An 11,615-nucleotide genomic window follows, 5' to 3' on the forward strand; every position below is an offset into this window, starting at 1 on the left:
ACGTAAAGAGAGTTGTGAAATAGTAAATACTATAATTTGAGCTCGCGCCTGGTGTAGGCACGATTGATTAGATTAGTGATGATGGAGTGAGATATTGACGATGATGATATCACGTTGGAAAATAAGCGAAATTGACATAAGAATGTAAATGTAAAAAGAGCATGGATCCACATACATGGGTTGTATGGCTGCATATAGTACAAGAGTAACAGCTGCTCAGAAATCAACCATTTGAAGAATGAGTTTTCAAAGGATGCATTACTTTCAAATCAGTGGAATTGTTTAATAAGCTTAAAATTGGCTATCTTACACTGGTGGAAGTAACATTTTAACATCAAAACATCAGTTCCACTACTTTAGTATTTGAACAAATCTAAGAACTATCTATTTAATCAAAGCACCAATAATTCACATTTCCAAAATTCATGGTTCATTTCTTTAGTTCCATTTTGACTCACAACCAACACCTATACCTATCGAGTTCCCTGATCTTCTCTAAAATAACAAACGTGTCAGCTAACTTCAAGGGCTGGCATTTCATTTACTCCTCTACATGATCCATGATAGCAGTCTTCATCCTGTAAATACATATCATCAGCTCAAAATTCTTAAATGTAAATAGGAAAAAGACAATTTCACTAACTCTTCAGAGGTTTCCTAACTCCAAAAACAAACATGAGGCGAACATAGAGTACTTGATTTTAAATCCTCAATTTGCTAAAAACTTAAAGCATTTCAGATTAATCATGTGTTCTCAAATATAAGCCAACAATTTTTCATTCTTCAAACGTAGTAGTATTATATCAGGAAATGACTAAATAAGAACACTATCAAGCAACATTATCTCTTTCAAATAGCACAATGAATTCAGCTATTCAAATTTTCAGCACACTATCTAAGCAATTGAGCTGATGCTTACATCCACCATCTCTAGTATAGCAAGCAATCCCAGGAAATTACTAATTGAATCAAATAAATTACTAACCGAGTCAAAAAATTGTATTAATCTCTGCAAGATAATGATCAAAGAAATTTGTTCACTTGATAACTGGAATTTAAAACTATCAAATACCATAACCAAAACTCTCTCATATCCCATATCTGCAACACATGATTCCATTTTATCAATCACCCTACTTGTAGCAATCTGAAATTTGATTAGAGTTCCAAATTACTAACTGAGTATTTGGTTTGTTAATTTTTTAATGGCACATATCCATATCAACTCTGAGTCTTCAGGCTTCTCAGGGTTCCTAATAGTACATGTTTCTGCACTTTAAATTTAAATTATTCCCCTCAGAAAGCTTTGAAGCTACCATGTTTTACATATCCTAAATGCAAAACAAACAGTTTCTACTCAACTATATGTTTCTTTAATCTAACAACAACCTTCGCAGTTTCACCTACATAACTATTCTAATTTTTCTATAGGCAGATTGATTTGCAGAGGTGCATGAAAAGTGCTGACTAAAAGCAAAGAGAAGGATAGTAATACTGAAAGAGATTCAATCTATTCAGAGCAAAAGAATAAAAATTGTGAATTTGCCAAATAGTTATATACAACAGTATCATACTTATTAAGTGGATAATAAACCATCTGATTTATATTCTGGTGAACATGAAATTCTAAATGCAAGTTTTGAGGACTGATATTAACGTGGAAGAGGAACAAAGATAAACCAATGTATGGAAAAAGATACATAGAATATCACCAGTAATTGCAACTCATAACAGGAGACGGATTCTCTACTCACCTATGTTCTATTGCTGTCCACTTCCAGCTCTTGTTGCGAGTTTAAAACAGCTAGTTTTAATTGTTGGATAGAAGCCTATGGCAGACAAACAAAATTATATATACATGAAAATGGAACTACAATGGATTATATTTCTATAGATAAACTAAAATAAACTCCATATCAGACAGAAACGAAAAACATATTGAATAGAAGATCACAAACTAATCTAAGTACACTAAAGGTCAGCCACCTATTTTTTTTATATATTTATATATAGATATATGTGTATGCACATATATCCAATTACTTTATTATGTTGATCCTCTCCTGGTAAACGAAAATCGATCATCTCGATCTAAATATGCTTATAAAAGAGGCCAACGGCCAACCATGCATATCCAAAGCTATCAAGTATCAATAAAGCTGTCAAGTTTTGATTTCAAAGTAATAAAAGATCTTAATATCTGTTGCAGCAAGTCTTGAGAGCTATTCAATTGGGGAGAGCCATACTTTTCAGTGGTAGATCGCTGGGCAAGTTCTGGTGTAGCTGTATCTTATTTTCAATACAGAACCATTTATTTAACTAACAGATAATATATAGCAATCGATCAATCAAGTTCGTCTATATGATGAAAGCAATCAAATATAGATGAAGATGAAACATTAAAGAATCCTTACTTAAAGAAACCTGAATTCACCAAAAACCTTTGATGCTTGATTGAAACCCAAACCCGCAATAAGCAATAAGATGGGTGAAATCAAACCTCGAACACCTTATGCATTAAAATTTCCCAAACAAACTCAAATCGCAATCACCCTACCGGCCTCATCAATCGCATAAATTCAAAGACCGTAAGGCCTGTTCATTCTTACCAAAGCAACACATATAGAGAGAGAAGCACATACCGGTTCGACGTCAGCTATCTGGAAGACGACTATGAGCAAGACGGCAGCTGTGTTTCGGTTTTGATGCAAAGGCCTGAGGGGCGGTCGGTCGCGACGGCGACTTTAGCAGATGGCATAGATCAGAGAATTGTTAGGGAAAAAACAGAGGAGAAGATGAATCACATACCGATACGGTGAAGAGTGGCGTAAGAGATACAAAGAAGAGCGAAGGAAAGTGGAAAGTTGCTGAAGACGGTTGGCAGGGAAAACTGTTTGGCGATGATAGAGACAGAGGAAGAAAAGATCTGAGGCAAGAAAAGTTGTCTTTCTTGTGTGTTTTGGGTGAGGTCGAGTCAAGAATCAAGATGAGGAAGGGAGATTTCAGGTTTGACTTTGATTTGGAGCATTTAAGTGAGTCGGCGTCTGTTTTGGACCAAAAACAGTTTTGGGCTGATTGGGATAAATGGCAGAAGAAATATCTGAGGCCCACTGCTACAGTAAATAAACAGTGTTTTCTAAACTCTGAATTAGTATATTGTAAATATAATAATTATATTAAATTTGTTCTAGGATATTCTGTATCTTTCTAGATATTTTTTATGTGAGCATTGACCTTATGTCAATATGATATGTAATTTAACTAGATCTATGTATTCATATCCTTACCATATTGGTATTGTGTAATTCCCTATATAAAGGGCTCCTATCAATGAATAAGATGATGATTCTCTTGCTATCTCTTTGTCTATACACTTTATACTTCATCACGTTATCATGCACTTTGTTCTAACCCTAGAGCCAATAGCCCACCATTTGTTTTCCAAACCCTAGAATCGGGCAGCCTTGTTTTTCCCTATTTCCGACCAAAATTCCGACTGCCCTCCGCCGGAATTTTATATCCCCAGAAAGCTCTCTCCGTCCCGGATCCAACACCGCCGGCCTCACCCTGAGAACCGGCCGGAAAGTCTCAGAACCGGCCGCCGGAAGATTCCAGACCGCCGCCGCTACCGACCACCGTTTCACCACCTTCCCTTGCTCCGATCAACCTAAAATTTTGATAGAAGCTTCCCCATCCAGAACTGCTCCTCTTGTCAAATTTTCAGCCCCAAATTCGAAGTATAAGTAGGCGAAACGTTGTTTCTCCTCTCGGCAGCCTCTAGAAACCAAAGATTTCAAGATTGCTCGTCTTCCAAAGAAACCAGAAAGGTATGTTTTGAAACCTTAAACTTTTCCAAGTTCAATAACTCGGGGAGGATAAAATCCTTTCCTCCCTTCTCCATCTCCATTCTATGCTTGGGATTTTGTGTGTGCAGGTACCAAAAATCCAGAAATTTTATTCACGGGTCAAGAGTGTGTTTGATCACTCTTGCTTCCTTGTCCGGGTTGTGTATGATCAACCCCGACCTTTCTCCGGATTGTGTTTGATCAATCCGAGGCCTTTTCCGAATTGTGTTTGATCAATTCGCAGCTTTTTCCGGATTGTGTATATTAATCATATGAACATCAATTCCAGAAACCGCGTCTCCTATGGTGCCTCTATATATTAATCATATGGTCTCTGTGCTTTTGAAGATTCATTCATTCATTCACCCTCAATCCCATTCATGTTTGGAGATTCATTCATTTTTAGTGAACGCGCCCTCAGTTTAACCTGCATCGATCATTTGAAAAATCAAAACAAACTTTTGATTAGTCTCTGCATGCAGAAGTGGAAAACTAATTAATTAGACATGGATGGAAATTCCTTAGAAAAATTAAAGGTGATCACGACTGCTAGCTAGGGATTAAACTTTTTCCAAATATGTATGCATGCAGCTTAAAAATGATCAATCCGAATGACAAACCATTAAAAGCATTGTTTGTGACCTCTATTGAGTCTCATAACAGCTTGGTTTTGTATGCAAGAGCAACGTAACATTTTGCTCATTGAGTTTTGACGTACTCGATATCTAAGGCGAATCTTCGCTTGGTATCTGTGGAACCTTTCACTGGAAAGGATTAAACCACATATTTTGACCCCCAGGCTAACAAGCCTAGATACCGAGATTGCACATCTCCTGCGCTCAAAGTCTTTGACTCGCCACATCGACAAGCCTTCAATGGCAATCTGTGCAAAAAATAATGACCACAAAGTACTGTGGAATGCACTCATGAAGCGTTTCTTGAAACGTCCATATAACTCTACTTGTTGAGTTATTAATCATGTGGATTGCTTACCACTTTAATTGACTACATATTGTCGATGATCTTTTGTGGCATCATGATCCATAACCTTTAGCGGATTTGATCATCATCAAGTTCTCTAGGTCCTCCAAGTTGGTTTGGAATTACCAACGAGACTTGATTTTGATCATACAAACGGGAATTGTATGTATACGCTAATGTGATAAATTTATTTAAGATTATCCCTTAATGTGGGGACAACAATATGGGTCATGGCAACGGCAGAAAACGTCGTGCCGATGTCTAGAAAAGAAGGGGAGGTGTCGCCGGCTCTAATAGCGACACTCCCGGTCTAGACACAATTTTGTCAAAACTACTCACGTCAGCTCATGACAATGCAACCGTTGTGGATCTTCGGATCACTGATTCAAGATTGTCAAGCTCCTTCAAATTATGAATGCATACAAAAAGTACGAAAAATCAACAGCCCTAGCTACCCCTGACTTCGATGTCATTGGCTAGACATTGATTTTCTTTCCAAACTATATGTAATAAGACATCGTATCGATGTCCTTTGTTTATTCGAGACCTCGATATATACTCACATTAGCAATAATGAATGCCTTGAGAACTAGTCATAAATGCCTCCGAGTTAGTTTATGTTCATGTCTGGGAGCTTTTGCTAACTAGTCATGGAGTTTACGACCTTAGAATGACCGAAAAGACTTGGTTTTGATCAAACACACGTCACTTGTGGCTAAGGCAAAAGCCTACACGCCACTTGCAAGCTTCACAGCTTCGCACATGCCAATTCAGCGAAAAACAGCAATCTGTCCCTTCTGGACAGTCAACTTCGTTTGAGCTTTGTGAACAGCTCCGGAAGAACCAGATAGTGAGCTTTATATCATTGGAAAGCTCTATGAGTCTAGTTTTTAGAACTTTACGTGGTTCGTCCATATCTATTTTAACGAGGAAGTTATGGCTGTTTTAGTGTGCAAAGGTCATTCTACGCGGAAATTTTTATGTACTCTCGGGATTGCAGCTTTTCGTAGCTTCTTTTAATCCTTCTAAATGGTTCAAGTGGAACTATTAACTAGCCTATCTACTCCTTGTAGATATGTCTCATCGAGACATTGAGTGCTTCGCAGATAGTGGAACTATCCACAACATTCTAAGGAACCGGCAACTATCTTTGGATTTTGTGCCTTTGTAAATCTTCTGTGACTATAATGATTGAATCATACCGGCCTTTCCTCGATGTCGCATTGGCCTCCTGCAATGCTCATTACTTGTTTTGAAAGCCTATTCTTTAGCTAAATTAGGAGTGAGACCCTCCTACGCTAAATGACACAAAAGTGAACATTCTATTCTTACATCAAACTATGTAGATAGATACAACCAACTTGCGGACATCTTTTATGCTTTATGGTGTTGGTTGAAGTGTTAGCACACTGGTCACGTGTTACACTATTATCTACTGTTTATGCTGTTTATACTTCTACGGGCTCACTATCCATTCTTTAAAGAAAGTTTATCGGGATGTAAGTTGAAGTGTCCTGTACCTCATGTTCACATGCAATACGGTCTCACCAAGGCTACGACTAATTCACATGCAATACGGTCTCACCAAGGCTACGACTAAGCAACTTTAGCTTGTCGCTCGAACATTATTGATGCGCACCAATCTTTCTATTGCGTCTTGGGGCTATGCAATATTTGCATGCAGCTTTACTATTCATCTACGACCCACCATCATTGAATATTTTTGTACTACAGCTCGTGACTGTGTACCAGGATTGCAATCTTTGAGCTCAAACAAGATTGAAACGGATCTCCAATCATTGAGCTCAGCTAGATGTTTATTCTAGGTGCCAAATCGCACTGCCACTGCGCACAATGATGGGTCATTTGAGATAAATACGTATTTAGGTTGGATGTGAACCTCCACCTATAATCCGCATATGTAAAAACCTTGTTAGGCGATCTCTTTCACCGCTATATTGCGGATTGTCACTTTGATGAGACAATATTCCCGCTGTTAAGGGGAGATAAGAACACAAGTGTTCAAGTGGAATGACGTGAATTGTCGTGGTTTGTCCTCACTAAGTCTCATCTTGATCCCAAATGCTTAAAATGTTAAAGTGACGAGATCACATGCTGCAAATATGTCTGCAAGGATTGATGTCTCCTCAAGAGGACATGGCGCGACCAAAATGTGTTGGTCTTGACACCATCACCATGGATGGTGATATAGTGACGCCATATAGTGGCAAAATTGGTGTCACAAGGCTGTGTGGCTCCCTAAAAGGAGGGAGGCCCTTAGGTTCGATACTTTATTGCACTAGGAAGAAAGCGAGTTTGGCACAACCTGATCCATTGATCAGTGATACTCAAATCCGTCTCATGAAGTCTGAATTGTGATTATCGTTGGGGGACGCGTCAACGTCAAATCCAATCCATATAGAGATCTCTACAAGTATTACACTAGTATATATGAGGACGTGGGATAATGAGTCTACTATCGAACCACCTTTCGTTGATGGATATCAACTTAGTTGATTGGCCTAACGGAAAGATGCGATCCAACATTAACAAAGAGATAGGTCCTTGGGCAGGTGATGCCGACACCGCAAGCTAAACCCTATCAACTATACCTTTGTTAGATAGCGTAGTGAGAACAAGAGTTTAGACTCACCTTATGGCGCAAGGTCTCTCACTATCACGCACTGAGATCGACTACGTTAAGATATGCTTTCGTAATGGATGTCATTGAACTCCACTACTTTGTCAGTTTGGTAGTTTCCGAATAACTGAACAAGCAGCCTATGAATGTGGTCATAATAACATCTCTACGGGATCAGAGATATGCATGAAGGTCTTGAACAGACTTCATTCATCTGAATCAAGTGGCTCCAAACCACAAGAGCACGCGTTTGCTAAATGTATTGAAACGCACATGGACTCTACTTGATTTGGAAGGGATATGGTGAATTATGCCTTTGCGTGTTCATTCCGGATTTACATGGACTCTTGATGACTCAAGAGATGCCAATATGTATCAACATCCGAAGAAAAAGATCTTGGGAAGACATGGTCTCGATAAGACACTCGATGACTGTATTGATGATGATTTTTCATCAATCGGCTTAGGCGCTCTAACGAAAGTGAGGCCTACATATACTCCCATGATTAGTCAAATTCTTTACTCTAAAGAGAGATCCGTTGTTTTGTCTAAAGCAAGATGACAAATATGTGTTAAGAGATGGAGTTCCCATCTAAGTACAATAAGACGCATCAATGTACTCAACACAATACGAAAGACTTGACATCTCATTCGCTATGAAAAGTTGTAAAACTAAGTGTAGCTATGCGCCCACGCAACGCCAATGTAATGGCAGTAACTCCTTTTTCAATATTTAATGGTATGAAAGGTTGAGGCTTATTCTATCCCTACATAAGAAAGACATATCAATAGCGAAATCAGAATCTGCCAAGTTTCGTAGGTCAACTTCCACGGGATCTACAGGAAATCTCACTCACTGGAAAATGGTGAAATTGGTACCATTGGAAAGGTCTATGTGTCTACTTTCTAGGGACACCAACCATTTGTTCATACCTATCATATTGAGTGAGTTATGGCCGTTTTCGTAAAGTATAACGAATCTGTCCGAGAATCTGATTTTGGCAAAACAGTCAACTTCGACGGGACTTTGTGAATAGCTCCTGACGAACCAGAACCTGTGTAATATACGGTTGGAAAGCTAAATGAGTCTAGTTTCCAAAACCGTTTACGGTTAGTTCATATGTATTTCCTAGAGGAAGTTACGACTGTTCTAGTAACTGAAGGTCATCCTGCGCGGAAATCTGATTTTCTGCACGAACTTATGTTTTGAGTTCACAAACGGCCTTCTCCTCAAGATCTAAGTGTAAAAGATCATTTGAGGACAATACGGCATGATTTAGTTAATCATTGCCTAATGCCACATTTGAAGATATGTTAAAGAGCATTGACATGCTAAGTTGTTGAAATTTCCGTGATTAGTAAGAATCAGGAAGAGCCCTATGATTGATGTAAAGATCAGGGGGAGGTGCGAACTTCAGGGGGAGTCTAGCACATACATACATATCACTATCAAATGTGAAGGATGCGTTGTACTCTTTTTCTCCTACAATCAAGGTTCAGTTTTTCTCCCACAGGGTTTTTGTGACTTGACGAGGTTTTTGACTAGGCAACAGATCAGCACCATCGGCATATCAGCGCGCGGCACAAGGGGGAGTGTTTTAGGATATTCTGTATCTTTCTAGATATTCTTTATGTGTGTCTTGGCCTTATGTCAATAGGATATGTAGTTTAACTAGATCTATGTATTCATATCCTTACCATATTGGTATTGTGTAATTCCATATATAAAAGGCTCCTATCAATAAATAAGATGATGATTCTCTTGCTATCTCTTTGTCTATACACTTTATACTCCATCAAAATTCAAATTATTATTAATTTTAGATATTTAAGATATTTTAGGTGAGATATGTATTTAATATAATATTAAAATAAAAAACTAGACGAGTAGTGTATTAAGTAAATGGTATGTATTAAGAGATTAATGTGCGCATTTTAAAATTACTCAAAGCAACACATTTTACTCCCCCACAACTCTAAGCAGCAGCTGAGGTTAAAGCTTCCCGGCTGAGTTGGCCGGCGCTAAGGCGACCAAACAAGGATGCCTCTAACTCGGAAGGCGAAATGAGTGCGTCATCATAACCTGGAGAAGGACGCAAGCGCTTCCGTAATCAATTGTATGAGAGATGGATACGCATTCAGGTGTTCCGTCCATAGCGCAAGAGCGCCACGTATGATAAGCTTTAATTAGAAACCCCTGTACGTGCGTGACTCTCACTCGCCCCTCCCTGATCCGAAGAGCCGATCAATGAAACACAGAGAAAGAAATGGCACGTGCGTACCAACACTGCGTGTCTGAAGTGTGTGAACAGCTGTCCTTCCAAAGCGTATAAAAGCCCCTTGACTCTCAATTCTCAAACCTTGACTCTCAATTCTCAAACACTTCCAATTCAAAGCCTTTCCGACAACAACAGCCTATCTTCAACTCGGAAGCACCTCGATCTCCACAGCATGCAAAACATCTTCAAGCGATCCAAACTCGACACCGCCGGAGCACCACCAAAGTCGACCGGAAACCCACTTCCTCCGCCGCCTCTCCGCCTCACCCACGAGCAAGAACTCGCCGTAATCGTCTCAGCTCTCCGTAACGTCATCGCCGGCACCACCACCACCATGGACTTCAACTCGCTCTTCCCTTCCTACCACATCCTTGCAGCATCCGACGCCGATCGTTGTCCTGTTTGTAACATCAAAGGTTGTCTTGGATGCAATTTTTTCCCGCCACCAGCTCAGGAGGAGAACAACATTAACAGCAGCAACAAGAAGGGACCCAAAAAGAGGGTGAAGAAGAACTACAGGGGAGTGAGGCAGCGGCCTTGGGGAAAATGGGCCGCCGAAATCCGAGACCCGAGAAGAGCCACTCGGGTCTGGCTCGGCACTTTCCACACGGCCGAGGAGGCGGCCCGCGCCTACGACAAGGCCGCCATTGAGTTTCGCGGACCCAGAGCGAAACTCAATTTCCCGTTCCCGGATAACTCGCCAGCACAGGCGCCCATTCAAGTACTACCTCAGAAGCAGCCAGTAGTTGTTGCCGAGACAAAGCAAGAGACCAAGAGCGTGGAATATTCAAAGGAAATGGAATCGGCGGGAATGGAAAGTGAGTTCTGGGAAAGAATTGGAGAAGACGAGTTGTTTCAACGGTGGATGATGACGGACTACGGATGCATGATATAGCTTTAGATGATTCATTCATAAACATTATTAATTTAATTATTCATTCATAAACATTATTAATTATAGACTGTAGCTTTAGAACAAGCTTTTTTTTTTCTTTTCTTGTTTTTTTGTAATAGAGCTTTACAACAAGCTTAGCACCAGAGGTTTGCATCACAAAGCAGAAGACATACATGAATTCACTAAAAAAGTTCCGTTCTCTGTTTCCTACTCTATCATTTTCATACCCAACTCTCTTCACTACTTATTTGTTTCCATTCCCAAGCCATAATTTGGTTAAGCTTGAAGAAAACATAACTACTTAAACTAAAACTGTACGTAATCACGTAGTCAAGTCAACTTATTGTAAAGTCAACTTAATGTAATCAAAGTATACTTGTAAATCAATGTTCACAAGATCTAATCACCCACTATCCATTGGTCGGAAGAAAAAAGACACTATAATCACGTACATTAACCAAAGCAACATGGATTCACAAAAATCACTTGGTCTTCGTTTTGGTATTCTATATTTTCAATCTGTGGACAACCCGCCATCCATTTTAATGAGTCCCTCAAGTAGGGATGGCAATAATCCCCAGCGGGTAGGGTACCCACGGGTATTCGACCCTAACGGGGAAGATATACGGGTATAAACGGGTAACGGGGATGGGGATCCTTAGTATTCGGATTCTTAAATCGGGTACGGGGCGGGTATGGTATTTTGATATTCGTCCCCATCCCCACCCATTAAGGATGAAAATATTATTATATATAATTATATAATTTATTATTATATATATTTATATATAATTTATAAATAAATATTTATGTAAAAAAATTTGTAATTCTCTTAATAAACATTTAATGGACCTTCCTTTTTATTATATATTTTTATTCTCTTAATGAAATTTACCGGTATTGTTATGTTTTAACCAAGACTTGTATTTATTTTTATTGGTATTGAAGTATGAAACTTATTTATTTTGGTATTT

At 39.1% G+C, this 11,615-nt stretch overlaps 1 protein-coding gene and 1 non-coding gene across 4 annotated transcripts; one reads left to right on the top strand and one right to left on the bottom strand.

Annotated features, from left to right (window-relative positions):
* Positions 1 to 233: 233 nt before the first annotated feature.
* On the bottom strand, positions 234 to 2,976 carry LOC101295314. Of its 3 annotated transcripts, XR_184288.1 has the most exons (5): positions 2,809 to 2,832; positions 2,610 to 2,715; positions 2,415 to 2,509; positions 1,755 to 1,829; positions 234 to 578 (listed from the first exon to the last, which is right to left on the bottom strand). It is a non-coding gene; the product is annotated as an uncharacterized LOC101295314 (transcript). The 3 variants fall into 3 exon arrangements; XR_184287.1 differs by lacking the exon at positions 2,415 to 2,509 and having other exon boundaries at positions 2,643 to 2,976; XR_184289.1 differs by lacking the exons at positions 1,755 to 1,829; positions 2,415 to 2,509 and having other exon boundaries at positions 248 to 578; positions 2,643 to 2,976.
* Positions 2,977 to 9,834: 6,858 nt separating this feature from the next.
* LOC101295697 (ethylene-responsive transcription factor ERF109-like) lies at positions 9,835 to 10,842 on the top strand. The gene has a single exon (XM_004294761.1). It carries the CDS (start codon positions 9,919 to 9,921, stop codon positions 10,639 to 10,641), a length of 723 nt encoding a protein of 240 aa, XP_004294809.1. The 5' UTR covers positions 9,835 to 9,918; the 3' UTR covers positions 10,642 to 10,842.
* Positions 10,843 to 11,615: the final 773 nt, after the last annotated feature.

The sequence above is a fragment of the Fragaria vesca genome, linkage group LG3, assembly GCF_000184155.1.
Source record: "Fragaria vesca subsp. vesca linkage group LG3, FraVesHawaii_1.0, whole genome shotgun sequence".
Classification (NCBI taxonomy): Eukaryota; Viridiplantae; Streptophyta; class Magnoliopsida; order Rosales; family Rosaceae; genus Fragaria; species Fragaria vesca.

Coding starts and splice junctions, on each gene's coding strand:
- LOC101295697 (XM_004294761.1), top strand. CDS start 9,919: ATGCAAAACATCTTCAAGCGATCCAAACTCGACACCGCCGGAGCACCA.